Source organism: Panthera leo, chromosome E1 (genome assembly GCF_018350215.1).
Source record: "Panthera leo isolate Ple1 chromosome E1, P.leo_Ple1_pat1.1, whole genome shotgun sequence".
Lineage (NCBI taxonomy): Eukaryota > Metazoa > Chordata > Mammalia > Carnivora > Felidae > Panthera > Panthera leo.
The window spans coordinates 55,709,524-55,733,263 of NC_056692.1; the positions used below are offsets into that span (position 1 = coordinate 55,709,524).

Sequence of the window (23,740 nt, forward strand, 5' to 3'; positions counted from 1 at the left end):
TAGAGCCCCCCCCGCCGCGCGCGCACGCCTGACGTCAGCGGCCAGCGTGAGTCACGCGCGCAGGGAGAGCGCGAGGCGGCCTCTCCCTCCCCCCCTTCCTCCTCCGGCCCGGCCCAGACCGGTTCCAACCTGCTGGGGCCGGTCCCAACCGCCTCTAACTGCCACCAACCCCTGGTCGGGCCGTGGGGCGGGAAGCTCGGTCCCCGCCGCTGAGTGGGGAAGGCGGGAGCGCGGGGTGCGGAGAGCACACATCTCAGGCCAGGCCTTTGAGGCCTAACTGTTCCTCAGACCGTAAAACCACAGTCTCAGGCACTCGCGGGGGCGATAAGAAGCCCAGGACACGGCCAGGACGAGTGCCCCGGGGGGCCAGCCCTAGGGCCGCTGTGAATGACGGTTGGCGCGAGGTCCTGTCAGGCGCCCCGCGCACTCTACCCCGGAGGCCTTTTGTGTCCCCGAAGCCCGTGTGTTGCGTACGGCGGCCCTTCTTGCTGGAACTCGCGGGGACAGCTGACCCGGCCTGAGTCCGGGGCCACGAGGGCGACGGGGTTCGAGCGTGTCCCCAGCCCCAGCACTCCCACCGCAGGAGTCCAGCGAGATGGGAACCTGCTGGTGTCTGAGCGGAGGTCCCCGTCTCCTCTTTATGTCCTTTTCAAAGCACGCTCAGCGACCACCTAGCGCTAGGTGCCTCGGAAGAAAGAGATACAGAGGCGGGCCCTCCTGTTTAGCAAAATGTTGGTTTCCAATTTCCCTGATGCTCTTCGAGTGCCTCCCAGGTGCTGTGTATGTTTAGAAGGATCCCCAGGTGGACCTGAGGCTGCCTGGAGATTTGGAACCTGGGGGTCGAAAAACCCTTAAGAGCCACACAGTAATGCCGCCTGGTGAGCCGAGCGCAGGGAGCCCCTGTTGGAGTAGAAAGAATCAAAACTAGACAGGAGGAGCTCCTGTTTGTCACTCACAGAAGTAAGCCCCATTGGGAAACTGTTCTGGGATTGGGGGACATCGGTTTTAGAAAGTGTATTGGTTTCTTTGTGAGATTCCCTGCTATTGGTTGAAAGGAGTGGAAGCTTTTTCTTGGCTACAGTCCGACTCACGTTAACCATTACTTTTCTATTGAGGCCATTGCTTTGCTGGTCCTTTATTACTGGAGTTCTTTCGGCCATTCTTCCATTGGTTTTGGTGAAATGCTCTTACCTCCCGAGAACACGGATCAAGTTGAGTGATGTGGTCAAGCAGTAGTATGGTTTTGATTTGAAAATCTGCAGATTTCACATAAACTGGAGCGTCTTTATATAATCTGTGGTTGCTTGGATCATATTTTTCCGTAAAATACGTATAATATCTTGAGTAACGTTTCGGCAACCTCTGTATGTTGTTACTGAGTATGCTGTGGAATTTATATTGGAAGGGCTTTCTTATAACTTTGAGTTGACAGATGAAACAAGGTAACATCTGTGTAAGTGTTAATATCTGAGTTTTTGTCCTACAGACGCTCATTTGTTTAAAATCTGTCTTTCCATTCCTTGTTGGGTAAGTGCAGAGTAATCATCAGTCTTGGCTGTTGCGGTGGCTTAGTAATCAACAGAAGTAGATGAAACAAACGCCCAAGCCTGATTGGGTGGATTGGAGGTTGTAGGTGTTGCATCTTCTATTTCATGTTAACTGTTCATTTGTGTGTATGTTTGTTCTCATGAGCAAAAATCAGAGGTGAACATCTGTTGTCTTCCTTGGTAGATTTATGGGCATTCAGATGATTTGGAAAACTTCATTCCCCTGTCATGCCAGCTCTGAGTTGCAGGGAGCTTGAGCATACAGATGATGGCACCTGTACCCTTACTGGCACTGATTTTTTTTTTTTTTAAGGTGAACCCATTTGTTATCCCTGGGGGTTAGAATACAGGAATATTTTTATTTTAATATTTGCTTTAAAAATTTGAGCTGGCCAGCATTTTTAAAAATTCTTCCTCATAAGCATGAACTTCCAGAATTTATACCAATCTGAATATGGCCTTATGTTGCATCGATCCCATTGTGGAATACAGATACAGACCCTTTGTTTTTTTAAATGTCTGTATTTAACTTTTTTTTTTTTTTACTTTTTCAAACTTGGACATAAAGTACACTAACTTTGTGTATTTTTTGTGCCTGATATTATTTGAGATTATGTGATATGCAATAATCTGGAAGAAATATGTGTTAAAATTGACTGCCACTCAGAACACCTGGCTGGCTCAGTTGGAAGAGCACGTGACTCTTGATCTCGAGGTCGAGAGTTCGAGCCCCATAATGGGTGTAGAGATTGCTTAAACATGAACAAACTTCAAAAATTTTAAAAAATTGAGTGCCATTCATCATAATGGCGGACAATCTTGGCAAACACAGTTGAATCCACCAAAAACAAATATTGCCTTTCCGTAGGCTTGTCTTCTTGCCCCCGCAAAGTCCTGGAGTTTAAACTATCTTTTTCCTAAACCAAGAAGATTATTCGTGACATAGTTTGAAGAATAATTATTTTGTTGGTCTTTTTTTTTCTCTAAATTTGTGAATAATCTTGCTTTAAGAAAAACTTTGAAATAATTCTTTTAGCAAATTGGTGTGGTAGGCACTTGTGCTAGACTTGAGGAATCCTACCCTTTAGAAAATGCCTATATTAGTTAACTCTTTTGTACAGCTTCAAGCATTTGATTAGCATGCAGTAAAAGGATAATGTGCACGTAGTAGTCCTCTTCTACTTGACCTCTTGCTAGGTAATTTGTTTTGTTTTCAGAACAAGTCCATCTTGTATATTGTAGTAGAATTTTATAAAAGCAGATTTAAGAATGGGAAATTTCAGAGCAATTACGTTCCAAAATGTATCTACTATTTACCTAACTTTGGACTTTTTGCTGTATAACAGTTACATTATTAAAAGTATATAGTTGAATAAAAAGGAAAAGTATACAGTTGAAAGATCACCAAAAAACCTGCCTTCCAAAATAACCAGGTTTCTGACTCATTATTCTGTCCCTGTAAGAGGTTGTAAGCCTTAAAGACATTAGATCGTTTTTGGATTCCTTCACCTGCAGTTGATCCTCAGACTTCTTAATACCTTTGGGGTAAAGGAAAATGAAATTCTAGTTCAGTGACGGTTTCTTGGAGTTTCTGGCCACTGGGTGATTTCTTACAGGTAGACAGAGGATAAGTGCTTTATGACCTCATCTAGCCACGTGTCATTTTAACTTAGGACTGTTCCCTGGGCATCTTTAAACAAGGATAACGTAGCAGTATTTCCATACATAACTATTTTGAGGCAAATTTGTTAATTTATACACTGTATAAATGTCATGACTTCACTTGATTGCATCTGACTGTGTTTTGGGAAATCCAGGAAATGAAATTGTATTTAAATCATTATTGCAAATGGCAATAAAATTGTAAATACATTAGGAGAGTACAACTTGTTGTGCAACAGAAGTCACTGGAAGTGTTGCTAAGCAACCTCAGCAAGCATGAGTTAAATTACCAATAAATATTTCTGTATCTTGTTTACTTGTTTATCAAGTAGAACTAATTTCTTACAGGACAAAAATTAAGAGCTCGTTGTGGCCATCAGTCAAGCCCACAATATCCCCATTAAGAATTAAGTGCCCATGCTAAGGGTAGAGTCAAGCATAGCACCTAGTTGATATTTGCTATGATCTAAAGTAATGATTAAAGTGAAGATTTGCTTAATGGTTAAGTTTTTTTGTTTTAATCCAGCTATGTTAGATACTAAAGAAGGCTTCCCCACAATCCATTTGCATCTGCTTTGACTGGTGGTTTCTATCAACCTACAAAGACTGACTTATTGGTGAGGGCAGCTGGACAACTCTGAGAGCAACTTAGAGAAATCCATCTTGGGCACACTCTATAAAGGAGCTCCTTCTCTGGAAATAGCACCCCAGATAAGTGCACAAAAGCAAGACACCCTCGTGGACCTACTTCCTCCCGCTTTCAACACCCTGATGCCTGAAGGTGAGGTCTCCTTCCTGTGTGTCTTAGAAGCCATGAGCTCACTTAGGTAATAAGAGCCCTGCAGCAGCCTGAGCACCACACATCTGCAGGCTTTCCTGCCAGACCTTTGCCTAAAGGTTATTTTTCTCATTAGGAGAGGCTCTAGGTCACAAGAATGATAAAAGTAAGGTTGCATTTAAAGCTACATTACTTTAAATACTGGACTGGTGTAGGGATTATTTTCCCAAACGGGGCAGTATTTGCTTAATGATTAAGTTTTTCGTTTTGTTGTTGTTGTTTTGTTTTGTTTTGTTTTAATCCAGCTATGCTTGATACTAAAGGAGGTTTTCCCACATTTGCATCTTCTGTATTTTGAAATTGCAACTATGGACAGTTGTGGCTAATCCTAGTAGATTGTCTTCCCTTCTTTTAACATCTTGGATGAATTTGGGGCACACTAATGTGTTATGTGAAGATGGATGTTGAATGTAAGTTTCTCTGCCATTCTTAGACAATATATAAAAATTACATTAGTCTGATTGCTAAAAATGCCAAGAATTTGGGTTCAGTAGCCTTTCTGTTTTCTTATCATATAGATACTGTGTAGATTCACCCCAGCCTGCCATCTTAAAATACCTGCATGGGCCACAGAATATCTGCGGAGAAAGTTTGGGTAAAATCAGTGCATATGATGATAGGTATGGGGTTTATTTTGGGGGTGATGGAAATGTTCTAAAATTAGGTAGTGGTGGTAGTTCTACATTATGGTGAATATACTAAAATCCACTGAGACATACACTTTAAAATGGTGAGTTTTTAATGTGACGTAAATTATATCTCAATTATTTTTTAAAAAAGGGTTAAAAACCAGCATATAAGAATCTATCAGGCTCATATGGCCTATCAGGGCTTGGCAGCATTGTTTGGTACGGGAAAGCCTGCAGTTTGTGAAAAGCTCCTTGGTGCCCTTTTCCCAGCCTTCTCAATGGCCTAGTCCCTGTGTATCCATTCTAGGTGAATGCCCCCCTGTTCTGAGTCTGTGGAGAAGTGAATACTCAGCAAGTTTGAGACTCCTAGTTGTTGGTAGTTGTACTTCAAACTGACTCTGAATTGACAGCCGTTATAAGGAGCAAGCACGTTTTTCCCAGTGCCTTTGTAAAAATGAACAAAGTGGGTGGGAGGTAGAAGAGAAGGTTGCTCTTCTGCTGAAAAGTAATGAATAACTTCTCAGGTGCTTTATGGTTGTTTTAATGTTCACGTAGACATTTCTTTAAGGACAGGCCATGTGTTTTAGGCATTTTTAATTGTATTAATAGCTATAATATTTTAGTTCAAATAATCACAAATTTTTTATTCTTTCTCTATACAATCCCTCAACTTTCACCCCTTTTTTCTTTGCCAGTGTGTAGAATTTGACAGCAGTATCAAGAGCTGATGAGGAGGAGAAGATGGAAAGGAGTCTAGCGACTTAAAAACCTCACAGCATTCTCTGTGAGGTGATCTTTTTCCTGTCGGGGCTCAATTTACTTAGGAGATAAAGAAGATACTCAGACCTGTGACAGTATCATCATGTCCTATCTGAGCTTATTGAAATGTTTCTTCCCTTTCCTTAATCTTTATATCACCGTTTGCTTTTTGTGTTCTTAAGTGAACTCATTTGTTTCTCCTAGTATTTGAAACATTGTACGGCCACTGTAAGTTTTAACAAAATGACTTCTGACGAGGAGGGGAAAGGCCCACGTTCCCATCTTCCTCAGAAATTTTGGCCTACTCACAAAACTACCCCCATTGAGGAGAGGTAGTTACGCTTAGGAAAGAAGCGATGAAAACTTTTGGCTTTGTGTTTTGTGACTTAGAAGTTTTAAATACTAGTTTTTATACGTAAGTGTTTTGTTTTGTTTTGTTTTCATTTTGGTAAGAACATTACTATCTCTTTTTGATGTAACTTTCACCACTTAGAAGTGCCAGGTATTTGGTAGCCTGCCGTATTAGGATTTGTGTAAGTTAGTCTGTCAAAACATGACAAATTAGAAAACTGTACCTGTATTTTCTTATCTAAAAAAAATCTAAAGCTTAAATTTTATTATTGAACTAAGAGTACTTTATAATGGGGGCACCTGGGTGGCTCAGTCAGTTAGGCATCAGACTTTAGCTCAGGTCATGATCTCACATTTCGTGGGTTTGAGCCCCACATCAGGCTCCGTGCTGTTAGTGTGGGATCCCATTTGGGATTCTTTCTATACCTTTCTCTCTCTGCCTTTCCTCCACTTGTGCACGCGTGCTCTCTCTCCCAATAAATAAACTTAAAAAAAAAATTAAAAAGGTACTTTATAATGAATACATAAGGTAATTACTAAATATTTAGTAGAGCATGTTAAAGTTAACATTTTTGGTTTTTTTTATTTTTATTTTTTTATGTTTTAAAAAAATTTTTTTAATGTTTATTTCTTTTTGACAGAGACCGAGTACGAGCAGGGGAGGGTCAGAGTGGGAGACATAGAACACAAAGCAGGCTCTAGGCTCTGAGCTTCAGCACAGAGCCCGACGCGGGGCTCGAACCCACGGACTGCGAGATCATGACCTGAGCTGAAGTCGGATGCTTAACTGAGCCACCCAGGCACCCTGATTTTTATTTTTAGTAACTTATTTTTTGGTTATTATAATTATGGCCTGTCAAAATCTTCCTGACATATTTTGAACAGATTCTGGAGAGTCCACTTATGCATATTTGCTGTTACTCTTGTTTTTCTTTCTAGCTCATTTAAGGGAAGCAGAGTTAACAGCATGGTATTTAAGAGTACTGACTCCAGGGCCAGACTGATTGGGTTTGAAGGCCAGCTCGGCCACTTACTAGCTGTGTCTTAGGCAAGTGAGTTCCCCTTTGTATGTCAGTTTCCTGAGGATACCAGTACCTGCTCTGTGGAGTTAACGAGGCCTAAGTTAATATATGTAAAGTGCTTAAAATAGCGCATGGCATTTAGCACAGCATATGTACCATTCTTACCAATATTTGACAAGGCCAAGTTACTGCTTTCAGTTTCATTGCTACCTCCTTCGATAGCCTTAACCAAGTGCCATCTTCAGCTACATCTACACTAAAGTAGATTCTTCAGAGGGCCCCTAGGTGGCTCAGTAGGTTAAGCGTCCAACTTTGGCTCGGATCGTGATCTCACAGTTCGTGAGTTCAAGCCCTGCATTAGGCTCTCTGCTAACAGCTCAGAGCCTGGAGCCTGCTTCGGATTCTGTGTCTCCCTCTCTCTGCTTCTCCCTCGCTCATGCTCTGTCTCTCTCTTAAATAAATATACGTTAAAACAATTTTTTTTAAATAGGCTTTTCAGTTCCTAGGGCACATGTGGGTCATTGTTGTCTTCAGTATACTCCTGTTCTCCATATCCATTCAAATTTTACTTCAGTTGCTATTCTTTGTGTAGCCTTCATCAGGCTACCTGTATCTTACACAATGGATTTGTATTTAAAACTAAACAGATGTGCTCTTACAGGCCAAAGCCTTTGTTCCGCGGAAGTTTACAAAATAACACATCAATTCAAATGTTTATGCTAGAACACTCATCAAATTGGAGGGTTTTTTAGGCCAGCTGTGTACAGAAAAACTTTGAATCAAGTCACAGTGTTCTCTTACTTAGGGAAGAATGATCCAGGGTTTCCAGTACTCCTCACATATATTCTACAGAATCAGTGATGTGAGTGAACCTTCCATGAACTTTCTCTCCTCAGTTTTTTTTTACCAGTTCCAAAATCTTTAGGCCAAGGAGACAATCCTAGGAAGCAGGGACATGTAGGACTAGTTGCACACCAACGTTGTATCATTCATGTTAATTCTTGGGGCCAGGATGGCTCACTGGTGTCAGACCTTTCCCAATGAAGAATGGGCTGCAACTATTTACCTGTGAATGGTTCCCTCACCTGGGAACCAAAGCGTTTGCTTGCTTAAGTGCCTGTAGCACTTGTATTGTAGGCTCCTGTGTATGTTTCTGTATGTTAGGACAGTTCTGTTGTATCTAGGAGGGGTCATACTGGCTCTGAGGTCCTACGATATCTGCTCTGGCTAAAAGCCAGGTATAGAATCAAAAGCCTACATTGAACGTTCAGACACACTCAGAAATTCATCAGACACTTTATTTGCCTGAATAATGTTTTAAACCAGGATCATTTCAGATTTGGAAACCAAATGTCTGTAGCCGTATAGTGCTTTCTCAGAATTGTCCAAATATTTGCCAACCAAGTTTTAGCTTTATTTGGTCTTGTTTTTTAAAAGCCTTTTTCTGGCAGCTCCCACTGGTAAAGTTATTGTTACATGGTTGTATGGTTTCTGGGTTATGTTTGGTGTCAGAACAGAATGTGTATATATATCCTTATAAACACTTAATCTAGAACTGTTAGTACTTAAGCTCTTCAAAAATTAAAGATTTGCAGCAAATTGTAAAATGTGTGTGTGTGTGTGTGTATGATCGTATGCATATTTGGATAGTAATTTAGGATTCTTAATCTGCTTAACAACTCTTAAGGTATTCACCTTGGAATTAAATATTTTATTCTCAAACTTAAAAATGAAGAATTCTGGTAAGCTGTGGTCTATGACCTCTATGACTAAAATTTTTTAGGAATTCTGTATGGGTAGGGGTAATATTAATATGGAAACTATATTACAGATGAGTATCATTTGAGGCTTTGCATACTACAGTGTACTATTTGACAATGACTGGCGATATTTTTGTTTTTTCTTTCCTTTGTTAGTTGCAGAATCCTATCACTTTGTGGTTAGATTTCAGTAAAGAATGTTAAAGAACAAGGTGCCTGGCTGGCTTAGTCAGTAGAGCATGTGACTCTTGATCTCAGAGTCCTGAGTTCGAGCCCCACATTGGGCATAGAGCTTACTTGCAAACAATGGTCCTCTTCTTCAATACTCTTTTTTTTTTTTTTTTGTTAAGATTCTGTTTGTATGGTAAAGCTTGTATGTTGCTTGAAAAAGATGCAATTCGGGGCGCCTATGTGGCTCAGCCGGTTAAGCGTCCCGACTTTGGCTCAGGTCACGATCTCACTGTCCGTGGGTTCGAGCCCCGCGTCGGGCTCTGTGCTGACTGCTCAGAGCCTGGAGCCTGTTTCAGATTCTGTGTCTCCCTCTCTCTCTGACCCTCCCCCGTTCATGCTTTGTCTCTTTCTGTCTCAAAAATAAATAAATGTTTAAAAAAAAAAAATTAAAAAAAAGAAAAAGATGCAATTCAGTGTTTAGGAGACTGGCTGTAATAAAGACGAATATTTGTGGCTCATTAGAAATGTGTGCGTATCACATTCCCCATGTGAGGCTTATGAACAGTCATCTGACTGGCCAGGAGAGTAGTGGGCTCTCCAGGACCAAGTGCTTCCTCGTGGCCCTCCAGGTTGGGGTGTGCGTGGCAGTGTCTGGAGTTTCTTCTGTTGGCTCAGTCTTTGGCTTGTCGCCCCCTTTTTGTTTGGCTCACATGTTGTTGTTCACTCTGGATATTGAGCTTTATCAAGTCTTTAGCAAATCTGGTCTCCCTGCACCATCTCCTCTGTTGCTTCTCCAGAGGCTGTCACTATTTTATTTGCAGTTTTACTCAAATCTAACCACTTTGCATATGTGTCCAAATCAGGTTCTGCACATCATAAACTGGATGACATTCAAATAGTGATTTACTTTGCAAAAATATTTACCACAGTTCACTTTTAACTTAAAGGAAGTCTTCTGGCTTATTAGCAACATCTTTGATTTAATTTGGGGTCAGGATAGATTGTCAAGTTGTCATTAATATGATGGGTTACATTTCCAAAAGCTTTTTTTAAATTTTTTATTCTAGGGGCGCCTGGGTGGCTCAGTCGGTTAAGCGGCCGACTTCGGCTCAGGTCACGATCTCGCGGTCTGTGGGTTCGAGCCCCGCGTCAGGCTCTGTGCTGACAGCTCAGAGCCTGGAGCCTGTTTCGGATTCTGTGTCTCCCTCTCTCTGACCCTCCCCCGTTCATGCTCTGTCTCTCTCTGTCTCAAAAATAAATAAACATTAAAAAAAAAAAAAAAAATTTTAAAAAATAAATTTTTTATTCTAAAAGCAATCCCCATTCAATAAAGAGTCCAGGTAACCCTTAAAATCAATAATACTGGATGTATTTTTCCTTCTAGTTTTTTTCCCCCCTGTTATAGTCTGGTGATCTACTTCTATTATTTTTCTGAATAAATCTTTAGTTAAGTACCCAGTTTTTGCCAAATAGTCATCATAATACCCCTTAGTTTTTGGAGGAAACAAAAAAAGGATTTAATGCATCTCTAGCGAGCTCCACACATTCCTAGGAATTACAGGGCAAGCCATCCCACTGGTTGCTTTTCTAGTCTGCATGTGAGGCTGATCTCAAAATTAGTGTTCAGGGTGAAGAACAAGGCTGTACAGACATTGTGGGGAAGGTAGCTAGAGAAGTTACTGGTTCCTTAATTGCCAGGAGAAGCATGTAAATCAGAGATCGGAATTGCTTCTCTTGGTTTTGTCGGGTTTAGAATATAGCTGCTATGGACCAAACTTGTACCATTTGTGGTGCTTTACAGCTTGGCTTTTTCTTGGATAGACAGACATATCTGGAACGCTTGCTGTGAGCCAGCTTGCAGAGGTGCAGAGATGAGTAGACATGGCTACAAACAGCTATGGTGGGGGCTATATGGGCTGTATTCATACATTGCAGTGGAAACATGGAAGGAAGGTGATTAACACCTGTGGGCAGGGGCAGGGAACCCTCCTCACGTGGAGGAGAAGCCAAAAAGGTGATCCAGACACCGGGAGTAATATGCTCAAAAGTATCGAGATGTGAGGGGAGGGTTATGGTGTGTTGGGGAATTCCAACTCTTGAGCAGAGCTTGGCAAACTACGACTCGTTTGCCACATCCAGCCTGCCACCTGCCTCTGTATGGCCTGTGAGCTAAGAATGTGTTTTACATTTTTAATTGTTGAAAAAGAATATTTCATGACACATGAAAATTACATGAAATTCAAATTTCAGTGTCCATAAAGCTTTAATGGAACCCTCTCCTTATTGGTTTACGTATTGTTTATGGCTGCTTTTACGCTGCAAGATTCAGCAGTGTGACAGAGACCATATGTGGCACTCTCCTTGCTTGGCGTTTCTGTTCCGTGTACTATAGGTTGCAGTGACAACAGTTATAACTTGACAGCGTTTCCAGTACTGGGTGTATCAGCATATCAAAATGTTTTATTTATTCTTTATTACCAGTGCCTACCAATTATGTCAGAACAAGAGGAAGAGAAAAATGGACTTTGAATGTCATGTCTTTAGGGCACAGTAGAGTGTGAATTATTTTGTTATCAAACTAGGTGGCAAAGCTGTCTTTAATAAAAGCTGTGCTGGGGTGCCTGGCTGGCTCAGTCATTGGAGCATGCAACTCTTGATCTCTGGGTTGTGAGTTCGAGCCTCATGTTGGGTGTAGAAATTAAAAAAATAAAAAGGCTGTGCTGAAAAGGACCCATCCATTAACATTACCAGACTAAATAGTTGTCAAAATAATCCCAACTCAAAGAAAGGCAATGGTCAGAAAAATTAGAAATTTTACACTTGATCTTAGCCAAAAGGCTGAGAAACAATAGAAAAATTAGAAATTTTAAAGGGACTGAGGCACCTGGGTGGCTTAGTCAGCTAAGCATCTGGCTTCGGCTCAAGTCATGATCTCACAGTTCGTGAGTTTGAGCCCCACGTCAGGCTCTGTGCTGACAGCTTGGAGCCTGGAGCCTGCTTCAGATTCTGTGTCTTCCTCTGTCTCTCCCTGCCCCTCCCCTGCTCACTCTGTGTCTCTCTCTGTCTCTCTGTCTCTCTGTCTCTCTCTCTCTCAAAAATAAATAAACATTAAAAAAAGAAATTTTAAAGGGACTGTTTCATTACAGCAGCATTTCTTCACAAAAATGAAAATGAGGCTACAACTGAAGTAAGTTTCCCGAGTGGCTCATTTATTAGCTAAGCAAGGGAAGCCATTTACCAATATTGAATTAATTAAATTGTGTTTGATTGCAGCAGCTGAAGAAATATGTCTAGAGAAAACAAACTTGTTTAAAAGTGTTAGCCTTTCGACAAGAACAATTTCTCAAAATGTTGAAGTCCTTGGGAGCAGTATCAGTAGTCAAAAAACAAGGCAAATGATTTCACGTGGTTTTCCTTGGCTCTAGATGAGTCAACAGATCCTACTGTTACTCTTGGTTTCTTCATGGAGTCAATGTCTCGTTTGAAGTGACTGAAGAATTAGCATCAATGAATAGTCTATTTAAAACAACGACAGCTGAGAATATTTTCAAAAAACTGAGGACAACCTGAAGTATGATCTGCTAATATCTGTTACAACTGATGGTGGTAAGAATATTGTGGAGCAGAAAAAAACCTCACTGGACAAATTTGCAAAGCTTATGAAATTGTAAGGTGTTTAAAGCCTGTGGTTGGTTATTCATTATGTTATTCATCAGGTACTTTGGGGAGAAATACTTGAATCTATCATGTGTTACTGAACCATTAGAATCAGCAGTGAACTTCACTCCCTCTTGTGGACTTCACCATGATCAATTCCATGAATTTCTGTCAGAAACTGAATATTCTGATGCCCTACCACACAATAGTTTGATGGCTCAGCAGTGGTGAAGTTTTCTTGTAATTTTCTGAGTTCAGGGCTGACATCGAAACTTTCCTGAATGAGAAGAATCATTCTCAACTACTGAACACTGAATAGCTTTGGAAATTGGCTTTTGCTGCAGACTGGATAAGGTTTTTTAATGAATTCAACCTAAAATTACAGGGCAAACAGCTTGTTTGCAAACCTTAAATTGTAGTTCAGTCATATCGACTACTAATGTTTGAGTCACGTCCAGTTACTTTATATACTTCCTGTGTACTATCAGAAGTTGAAACAAAGGCAAGATCTACATTCCTACACAAAGTTCCTGTGGATATGATTTCTAAAGAAAAACTACAGTTCTAACTGATTTTGCAGCTCGGTGTGAATGCAAAAGAAATTTCGTATTTCAAAATCCATTTACCTGTGCAACTAAGGAGTTTACACCAAACCTTCAAATGGAAGCGATTAAAAGGCAAATATCAAGACTCCAATATAATCCTACAAGTGTCTTCTAAGAGAAGGATATGCTCAATTAAAATCATGCTTGTGGAAGGATAACAGCATTTGGCCATACCTATCTATGTGAAAAGACGTTTTCAGAGGTGAAATATATAAAATCTTATTACAGAATCTGCATTAGCAGAGGAACATTTATAACCAATTTGATGCGAGGGACCCTTAACTTTACAAATATTATTCCACCCACCCCCCAAAATCTGGTCTTATTAGACCTTTATTGTAGCCAACTATTATATTTTGAATTTCATCAATAAAAATGGAAGTTTTGTTTTTTCTCTCGTTGCGTTAGTTCATAATATCCTCGATTTGGCCTCTTGGCCTTCGGAGTCTAAAATACTTGCTATATCTAGTCCTTTACAGAAAAAGTTCATTGATCCTGCTCTAGAGTCTGGTTTGTTGTTGGGGAAGGGAGCAGGTCAGTGGCAGTAGGCAGGTAGAGTCAGTGAGACCACAAACACGCTGTTCTACAAGCAGTGGGGGACTAGGTTTGGATTAGAACAGCAGCTCGTTTCTCCCCATTGCCTCTAAACTTATATTCTTTCTGTCACCTCTGATAGTTTTTGGTGTATTCAGATTAATTCTTCCTCACACTTCTCCCCAGAAGAGAGTGAAACACCCAAATTGATAAATCTATTAAATGAGGAAACTTTGAATAGGATTTAAAGTTTAGTTAGAAATTGAACTGGTAGCAGTTTAGCGCTCGATTCATCACCTCCTTTAGAGTGATATAACGTCTTGTTAATCCCTCATGTGCTATCACTTAGTGGGGCAAGTGATTAAATTTAGATTTCCAATAGCCTGCTTTTTTTCTGTTATTTAGAATTTTGGAAAATGAAAATAATCCAGTAAGCCTTGAAAGTATTTGATTTTCAAAAAATTTTTAATGTTTATATTTGAGAGAGAGCACATGCACAAGCGGGGTAGGGGCAGAGAGGGAGACACAGAATCCGAAGCAGGCTCCAAACTCTGAGCTGTCAGCACAGAGCCCAGTGTGAGGCTCACATTCACTAACCAAGAGATCATGACCTGAGCCAAAGTCGGAGGCTTAACCGTCTGAGCCACTCAGGTGCCCCAGTATTTAATTTTTTTTTTTTTTAAGTGGATACACATATTTGATTTTAAAAGATTTTAGGGGCACCTGAATGGTTCAGTTGGTTGAGCATCTAACTCTTGATCTCAGGTCATGATCTCAGGGTCGTGAGTTCAAGCCCTGCATTGGGCTCCGTGCTGGGCATGGAGCCTACTTAAAAAATAAAACTTGGGGTGCCTGGGTGGCTCAGTCAGTTGAGCGTCTGATTTTATCTCAGGTCATGATCTCATGGTTTGTGAATTCAAGTCCCACATCGGGCTTGCAGCTATCAGCATGGATCCCACTTCAGATCCTCTGCCCTCTTCTCTCTTTGCCCCTTTCCCACTCATGCTCTCCCAAAGATGAATAGACACTAAAAAATAACAAAAGCAAAAAAAACTTTTTTTTTTTTTTAAATGAAAGCTTTTAGAGAAAAGAATAGTTGTGTAAAGCAGTTTAACAGTATGGTAGATACATAATGACTAAATCTGTAAAAATAGAGAAAATTTATTACCAAAAGGCTAACATTTTTATTGATGGGATTAAGGGCAATTTTTGCCTTTTCTCCACTTTCCAAATTTTTTGTAGGTGGGCATGTGACTTTCATCATATTTTTTTTACATGTATAAATAAACCATAACGAGGATAATTAATGCGATGTCCTGAAAAGAAGTGAAAGATAGCTTTTATTTAAGCTTAGTTCCCAATTGGGCACATAGGAAGGCACTGTTTAGGAAAGGTGAAGCTCTGACCATTTGTGTGTCCCTCCAAGCTTTGTTGATCCTTCTACCAGTTGAAGGCATGACTTTGTCTCAGAGCTCTTACTTCCCCAAGGCCTGTGTGGTTTCTGGATTCATTCTGGCCGTAGTAGCAGCTCGTTGAGGCCTTGCAGTTAGGAACTATTCTATGTTACTGCTTTTACCCTTGAGTGGAGGTCTTCCTGGGAGGTGAGAGTGTGAAGAATTGAGTCTTGGGGGCCTTGTACCCTCCTCAGAGCTTGGATGGGAGTGGGGGGAGTGAGTAGTTGGTGTGTCTGCCTTCCTCCGTTAGATCCCAGGACTTCTTGGGTTTCCTGAGAACCAGTTGAATTAAAGAGTAAGTTTCAACATATTTCGTTTCTTAGATTTGTCCTTTCAAACCTTTAAGATGAGATGGATGGGTACTTAACAGCGATAGTTAAGCATTTCCACTGAAAATTTGTTTCATTTTAATCCATGAAAATAGAAAAGTGATCTCTAAGTGGTTTTCTCCTTGCTTTCTGGGTACTGCATTGCCGGTTAGCACAGGGTCAGAGTGGGAGAGGGAGAGTGGGAAGTTCTGACCAAACGTTTTAGTTCTTAGGTAGCAGGTAGTACAGTTCCATTGATGACTTTAGCAAAAGGTTAAAAATTTCTCTCCTCTGATTGTAGTTGGTTGAAGGTGGACTCTCTGCCAGCACTAAATCTTGTCACTCGGCCCCTTCTCACGAGGGGCTTTTCTGCAGGAAACTGCCCTGTCTGCTGAGTTATGGGTTTCCTGCAGTGTGATACTTTGCACGAGGGCATAGGATTAGGCTTTCCGCTCTCAATGCTTTGCCTGCTGGCAGCATCCCAAAGCTGTTGCTATTGTTTTGTGGGCTTTTCTCTTTCTGTGACCTCATTTCTTGTATTCATTCAGCAAACTGTACTTAGCTTTTACTTGCTGTCAAGGATTTTATAATCTAATAGAAGAAAAAAATAGTAGAGAAAAATACACACGTTGTTAATATGCAATGCAGGATAAAGGCTACAAAAGTATCTAGAGAAAATGTTGGCAAAACAGAGAGTATAACTTTTAGCTGGGGATATGGGCAGAATGGGGAGGATAGGTGGAAGTCAAGGAGGGTGGCATGGAGGTGGTGACATCAGGTTTCTTACCGTTGAATTCAACCTTGAAAGATTTCTACAGGTAAGGAAGGGGACATGAACAAAGGCAGGGAAATTAAAGATCTATTTGCAAGACACCAAGGACTCCAGTTTTAGCAGGGGAATGGAGAGTAATCAAGGGAACTATGGCTGGGAAAAAATATTGGGCCAGATGTATAGAGCTTGGAATGCCAGGCTGAATAGTTGGTGTTTATCCAGGGCTACTGGGGGAAACTAAAGGCTTTTAACAAAGTGAGAATTAAGTTTGTGCTCTCTGAAGAATATAATGAGTGCTGTGTAGCTTAACTTGGACAGGGGAGAGGCTGGGAGCAAAGAGACTAGTTTATTAAAAGGTACCAAGTCCCTGGCCTATGACTTAAAAGGTTATTTGTTGCTTCCGTATCTGTCCTCTGTGGCATCCCTGCCAGGCTGAGAGCCCTTGTGGAGCCGTGGCTTCTGTGTGTGACACTGTGGACGTGACTGCCCCAAGCAAGCAGTCTTGCCAGGACTCTTTTCTCAAAGAGGACAGACTATGCCCAAAGTCAGGGTGACCACATCTTAGAGTCCTTCCCCTGGCTGCCTCCCTGGTTTTTCGCTGAGGCACTGATATACCAAGCAGACAGGCACCACTCAGGGTTGCCAGATTAAGCAAATAAAAATACAGGATGTTAGACTGGAATTTCAGATAATGGATACATTTTTAGTATAACTATGCCCTGTGAAATAATTTGGCTTATCTGAAATACGATTTAGATGGGTGTCCTGTGTTTAATCTGACACTCCTAACCACCTTCACTCTTCTCTGCTCCTGGCCCTAGACTCTGCTTCCTCTTCTCCCATTTTCCATCTGTCACCTCCTGAGTTGGTCTCCTAGTGAGTCCAGAGTCAGATAGACTATGTGCTGTCCAGGAGGGATCAGCCTAGTCATTTGGAGGATGGGTGTCCCAACTCAGGCCAGGTTTTGGGACATGTGTGCAGCATGAGGTGCCGCTTTCTGTCCAACCAGGTAGGAAGAAAGATCTTGTGTTCCAATGCCAAAAGGGACAGGAGAACATCAGGCCCTCGGGAGACTTCCAGGTTTCTGCCTGGTGTCCCACAATGTCCCTGGGGCCCAGAGATGATGTCCCTGCAATTTGGCTCCTCCCACACCTCACCTTATCCTCCTTTCCCCTTTCCAGTTCCTGTCCCATCTTCTCACATCCCACAAATGTGCCTGGAGCTCTTGGACCCAGACATCCTCTTTCTGAGCTCACACTTAGCCCTTTGCCTAAAACGCCCTGCCCACATTCTTCATCCACCAACACCTCCCCGTTTCCCTTTCTCTGTCCCAGCCTGGGCCCCGTGCTCTGGGTTCCCAAAGAACCCTCAGCAAACCTCCCTCATAACCTTTTCCACACTTGATTGATTCTGCCTGTTACTTGTATGTCTCTCCCATAAAAGTATGGGCTGACAAGGACCTGGTTCTTCATTGGTGTCCCCAGTGCCTACCAGCATGCCTGTACCAACTGGATGCTCATTAGATATGTGCTAAATGAACAGCAGACTCTCTTCCGAATTTTTACTGCCCCTTAAATCCTCATGTTCCTCAGGGAGTACCCAGTTCCAGCTTCCCCTGGCCCAATACATACACCTGGACATTTCACACTTTAAGGCTGAGTGGATTTTTCAGCACATTTCATTAAAGCATCAAAGAAAACCTATCTGGAAAATCTCAGCCCTCAACTTACCTGTCCCTACACCTTCCGTATGCCCAGACAAGTAAGGCCCCGGGTGTCCTGGCCTGAGCCAAAGACCTGGGCTGGACCCTCTCGCCTTCATCTGGTGCCTTCTAGCTTCAGGCGCTACTCCAGGCCTGGACAGTTGCTTCAGGTCAGGTTGTTCCTCACTCCATGCCCTCTTCTGCACACAGTCTTCTGTGCCTTCTGGAACCATCCTCTTCGCTGGCATCATGTGCCCCTTATCAGGTCATTTATTGCCTGCATTGTTAGGGCTTGAGGGAACGAATAAAGAAAACTGCGCTGTCTGCCCCCAGTGCCTCCCCCTCCCCCCCCCCCCGCCCCAGGTAGAGGCCCCCAAGCCTAAGAAACCCTTCACCTGGATACATAGAGTGAGCAAAGCACAGATGGATGGCATGTTCTGTAAGGGGGTAAGTGGGTCTGGGGCCCTCCACTGGGTAGTGCCTGGGAGGGTGATGTGTTGGGATGTCTTGGCCATTACGTGAAAAGCAGAGGAGAGGGACAAAGGTTGGGAGGAGGCCCAAAGGACAGTGCCCCCGGATCCCCAGGTTAGGATGTAAACAGCCCCATCTGCTGCAGGTGCTCAGGTATGAGAGTACTGGGGGCAGGCAAGGCTGAGAGGGGGAGTCTCTTCAGATGCTGCTGTAAAAAGGAGCTCTTTCACAGACACCTGTGTAGCGCTAGGAAGTGTCTCTGAGAGAAGGTAGGCAGACAGGACAGTAGTTTTCTGACTCAGTAGCTTAGAGGGAACACTCCGTGACTTGGGCTTTCAGCTCCAAAGCATCAGCCCCCCCAGCCCTCAGCCTGGAGCCCCAGCCCCACTCCTGGGACAGGGTGAGACCTCCAGGGATCGGCAGGCAGACCTGGGCACAGAGGACCCTGCAGGAAGTTTGGGAGAGGCCCCCCGTGTTCTTGTTTGCAGCCCTTTGCCTGCGATCGGTGGTTTGGTCTTAGAAGCCTCAGAGAACTAAGCCACTGATTAAGCCCTCCGCTGGCAACCCGGCAGACAGCTGACTGCTGAGGGCCCTTGTGGCCTATGATTCCTGCTCTTCAGGCTGCCTTGGGACCTGGGTACTGGGAAGGATCTGGACACTAAGGTCCACCCTTAGCTCTGGGCCTTTTTTTGGTGTCCTAATGGAACTAGCACCCCAGAGTAGGGCCCTCAGAGAACTTGGTGGCTAACTTGTTGCTGGGAAGCAGGGGTCTTAAGTCTCTGCTCCTGGCCCACCCTACGTGGGGGCTCTCCCTGCAGGTACCTGAAGGAATTCCGCACGGAGCAGTGCCCACTCTTTGTGCAACACAAATGCACTCAGCACCGGCCCTACACCTGCTTCCACTGGCACTTCGTGAACCAGCGACGTCGCCGGTCCATCCGCCGTCGGGACGGCACCTTCAACTACAGCCCCGACGTCTACTGCACCAAGTACGACGAGGCTACGGGCCTCTGCCCGGAGGGCGACGAGTGAGTGTCCCCCGCCTCTTTCCCCCTCAACCCTCCCCCCCCCCGCCGCCTGCCCTCAGAGGAGCCTCATGTCTCCTGGGTCAGGTGCCCTCAGAATAGGCCAGGCAGAGTCTGAGAAGCCAGCCATTAGGCTGCTTCTGGGGAGACTGCTGCATCGTGGCACACCTTCCTGTGGCCTGGACCTGGGCTCAGAACTTGCCATCCCCTGGGGGAGGCCCCTTCTTTACCCACTTTTCAGAAACCCTACACAGGCTTCTCTTCTGCTAAGCAGAAGTATAGAAAGGGCAAACCTGAGGACCTCACAGAGGGGACGCTTGTTGACCCTGCTTGTTTGAACCTTGCAGAGGCGGTAACGGGAAGCACTGTTGGGGGTCTATGGGTACAGACCACTGAACTGCCCCTGCACTTCTTCTCCCAGAGGTCCAGGTCTTGTTCCCCCTCCTCCGGCCCCGGCCTAATATAGCCCTGGGGCAGGAGAGGGTGTGCCCATGCTGTGAGCAGACTGTTTCTCTGTGGACCTCTGCGGATCCAGCCAGCACTTGCTGTCCCAGGAGTGTCCCCCCTCTGGAACTTCATTCAAGTCAGCCCAGGGCCTGACCGTACTCAGTCTTTGAGAGGACTTGTGGGAGGACTTGCTGAGCAGGCTGAAGTGGGAATTCTGGGCCCTGAGGGCTACAGCATCCAACAGATGGTGGGACGGTGGTTCTGTTACGTCAGCAGAGCTCACTGCTGCTGGCCTCCTCAACCTGCTATCCGTGCACCACCTGGGTGGTGGGGAAGGGCGGGGACTGATCTCCCAGGCTGTAGGGGCAAAGGTGAGTGAGCCCCCTCCTCCCAACGTTTCAGGTGCCCATTCCTGCACAGGACCACAGGGGACACTGAGCGCAGGTACCACTTGCGTTACTACAAAACTGGAATCTGTATCCACGAGACAGACTCAAAAGGCAACTGCACCAAAAACGGCCTGCACTGCGCTTTCGCCCACGGGCCCCATGACCTCCGCTCCCCTGTCTACGACATCAGGTGGGCTGATAGCTGTGGGCTGGGGTGGGGGCCTGGCTGGAGGCCTGGCCGCTGACCCGATGAGTCCCACAGATGGAGGGCAGGGCTGGCACTCTGCTCTTCCCCTCATGCCTCCTCCCTGCTCGCCTTTCCTCCCAGAGAGCTCCAGGCCATGGAGGCCTTGCAGAACGGCCAGACCACAGTAGAGGGCAGCATAGAAGGCCAGACGGCTGGGGCTGCAAGCCACGCCATGATAGAAAAAATCCTCAGTGAGGAGCCTCGGTGGCAAGGTAAAGGTGGTCCCACAAGTGGCCATGCCTCCTCCTGTCCTCTCTTTTCTCCTGCCCATAGTTGCCCTAAGGATTTGGCCCACTACCGCCCTTTTATCCCACCTTATATCCAGCCACAGTCCAGTCACTTGGGGGCACCTCTGGGGAGTTTCCCTAGATATACCTTGCCTTCCTCTCATCACTTCAGTGCTCCCCAAATTCTTCAGGGGACTTTCCCATGTGTGTACTTAAGAATATTTACATATACATACACACGTGTTCTTGACCCTCCTGAGAGTGCCCTTTTTTACCCTGTGTGCTGCATCTCCAGTAAGGGATGGTTCTTACCTCTCTCCTGGGTCTCAGTCTTGGTGTTGGCACATGAGGAGGTGGCCTGAGCTCCTGGGCCCCTTCCCATGTGGCTTCTCCTTCCCCTTCTCCTGCTACATCTGCCTGACCCCTGCCTCTGGCTCCCTGTGTAGAAACTGCCTATGTGTTGGGGAACTATAAGACGGAGCCGTGCAAGAAGCCCCCGCGGTTGTGCCGCCAGGGTTATGCCTGTCCCTACTACCACAACAGCAAGGACCGGCGGCGGAGCCCCCGGAAACACAAATACAGGTCCTTTGGCCCAAGCAGGCCAGCCGTGGGAGGGAGGGGTGGCAGGGAAGGGATCATGGCGGGAGCTGCTTCCACTGTGTTCACAGCGAGGCAGGGAGACCAGCCCTAGGGATTACAGAATCGCAGGACCCAAGTACAAAGGGAGGGAATAGTGAGGACAGCTGAATGGTGGCGAGTCCACTGGGATCCTCTTTTGCCACGAAATGAGGTACTTGGGTCAGATGATCTCTAAGGCCCCTCCACTTCTGATTCTGAGGGGTGATTGCTGGGGATAAGCCATGGTCTGGAGAGTATGGTTCTGGCTATAGCCTGGCTCTCCTGGGGCTGCAGAATACCTGACACGAGGACCCAGCAGAAGGGGACCAAACAGTGTTCTTGCTGATACGGCCGTACTGCTCCAGAGAAGCAGAGCCTGGCTTCTGGCCCCACTAAGGTTCTCACTCTGGAGTTCCTCTTTTCTCTTTGTGAGCCTGGCCCTGTGAAGCAGGGAGACCAGAGAGGAGCCTTTAACAGGCATCTAGTTGGCATTCCCCAGATCCCAGTGTCTCCCTCTCTGGCATCCCTCTGACCCCACCATCTCCTTGGACCAGGTCATCTCCATGTCCGAACGTGAAACACGGGGATGAGTGGGGAGACCCCGGCAAGTGTGAGAATGGAGATGCCTGCCAGTACTGCCACACCCGCACGGAGCAGCAGTTCCACCCGGAGGTGCGCCTTGGAGCAGGGGCTGGGCCCTTTGAGAACTGTGGGTGGCTTAACATACCCTCTTTGGGAAGCCAGGAAAAAGGAAAAGAAGGTCTGGGCAGGTGTGGGCAGATATCACGCTGACACCATCCAGGCCTCCCTAGGCAGTGCTTGAGGAGCCCTGAATCCTAATTGGGTAACTTGCCTTGTTCTGAGCCCACGATCACCAAGCAGCCCCCTTGCTCCCAATTTTGTTTCTTCCCCTCACCCCGGGCCTCCTGTCAGGGAGCGTCAGGGACTGGGCATAGTTACCTGGCCATTCTGGACTTGGCACCACTCATGGTGCTTAGACTCCAATGACCTCAAGATTTAAAAAAAATAAGAAAGCCCCTTCCAGCTGATGTGTTTCAGATCAGAGTCTCTGGTACCGGCAACCCAGCCCACTGGCCCCACGGTGTAGCCTTGAGCCATGTCAGTGTGCCAGGATCTGGAATAGGGTACATAGAGGCACATGCTGTCCCTGCCCATGGGTTCATGGAGGCATAGACATATGGGCAGAGGCCACCTTGTACGGGTTGCAGACAGCAAGGTGGAAAGGTAGATGTAGATCCCAACCCAGGGTACACGTAGGTAGAGGGATGCTGCCTCTGATCTTGGCTCCCTTAATGTCCCAAGAGACATCCGGAGGTCACAGCCCTGGCCAAGACCCTGAGTGGGGAAGCAGCATAGAGAAGATCCCTTTGTGAGGGCCTAAGCAGGGCTGGTTGAACCTGTGACCCCAGAAGGGGGGGCTGTCCTTAGCATGAGGGTGGTTGTATCTGCTTCAGGAGTTTGAGTCAGAAGTCAGTAGGGAGAGAGTTAGGGAAGTGGTGTGGAATGGGGAGGAGAAAAGAGATTACTAAGCTAACCCTCCCATGTTGAAGGCACCCATGCCTGCCTGTCCCTCTCTGCCTAAGCCTGATGTGCCTCTGCTCTGCCCTCCAGATCTATAAATCCACCAAGTGCAACGACATGCAGCAGTCGGGCAGCTGTCCCCGAGGACCTTTCTGCGCCTTTGCCCACGTAGAACGTATGCTGTTCCCATTCCCCTCTCCACCCTCTCCTCCCCTCACGCTCTGCTCAGGCTCAGTCAGAGGAGTGGCTTCTCATCTGCCAGCCAGCAACAGGCTCTGTCCTTGCTGGAGGTTCCAGTCCCCCCTGCACACACACCCCGGAACTGGCCTTAAAGCCCTGGAGCTTCCAAGGTCGTGAGACAGAGCAGGACCAGGTCCCTGGTCGGGCACTCACAATCACAGGCAGAATGAAGCACCCTTCCAGAGCCAACTAGGCAGATCTCAGCAGCCACCCCATGCCCCATCCATGGCAGACATCCCCAATTGAACATGGCACTCTGTCCTGCTGAGAGCAGGGCTGTCTGATCAAAATGTAATGCAGCCCTTCTTGTGTCATTTTAGATCTAGTAACCATGTTTAAAAAAAAAAAAAAAAAGGCAAAAGAAATAGGTTAAATTAATGTTAACGTCCCTTTACTTAACCCAGTGTAAAATATCATTTCAAAAATAATTACTGTAAAAAATCAAGATATTTTACTTTTTTTTTTTTTTTTCGGTCCAAACTAAGTCTTTGAAATCTGTTGTGTAATTGAATAACTGCAGCACATTTCAGTTCAGCCCTCACTCACAACACAACTCACTGTTGTGAGTGCTTGCTAGCCACATGTGGCTCATAGCTACTGGATAGCGAGGCACTCAGTTCTCGCACGGCAGTCTAGACCGCCAATACCCATCTTAGAGCTGGAGCTCAAGTTGGAACCCTTGTCAACCACAAACCGCTGCTCTGGTTGTCCTTAACGTCTTCTCAGGCTCAGGCCTTATCTCTGGGATTAGGGTCAAAAATAA

General features: G+C 45.1%; 1 protein-coding gene and 1 long non-coding RNA gene across 7 annotated transcripts in view; both read left to right on the forward strand.

The window, feature by feature from the left end:
* Nucleotides 1-23,740, forward strand: part of UNK (unk zinc finger) — a 33,649-nt gene that overhangs the window by 350 nt on the left and 9,559 nt on the right. For 2 of the 6 annotated variants that reach the window (XM_042917068.1, XM_042917067.1), the window contains exons 2-7: nucleotides 19,061-19,270; nucleotides 20,117-20,293; nucleotides 20,432-20,562; nucleotides 21,024-21,159; nucleotides 21,750-21,867; nucleotides 22,828-22,912. In XM_042917068.1, the coding sequence (XP_042773002.1) occupies nucleotides 19,061-19,270; nucleotides 20,117-20,293; nucleotides 20,432-20,562; nucleotides 21,024-21,159; nucleotides 21,750-21,867; nucleotides 22,828-22,912 (857 nt within the window). Of the gene's footprint in view, nucleotides 1-58; nucleotides 961-3,735; nucleotides 3,991-4,292; nucleotides 4,458-4,565; nucleotides 4,643-18,152; nucleotides 18,219-19,060; nucleotides 19,271-20,116; nucleotides 20,294-20,431; nucleotides 20,563-21,023; nucleotides 21,160-21,749; nucleotides 21,868-22,827; nucleotides 22,913-23,740 lie in introns of those variants that run through there. The other 4 variants (XM_042917063.1, XM_042917064.1, XM_042917066.1 and 1 more) reach the window with 4 other exon arrangements.
* On the forward strand, nucleotides 11,805-13,395 carry LOC122207195. Its single transcript, XR_006196708.1, has 2 exons — nucleotides 11,805-11,926; nucleotides 12,016-13,395. It is a non-coding gene; the product is annotated as an uncharacterized LOC122207195 (long non-coding RNA).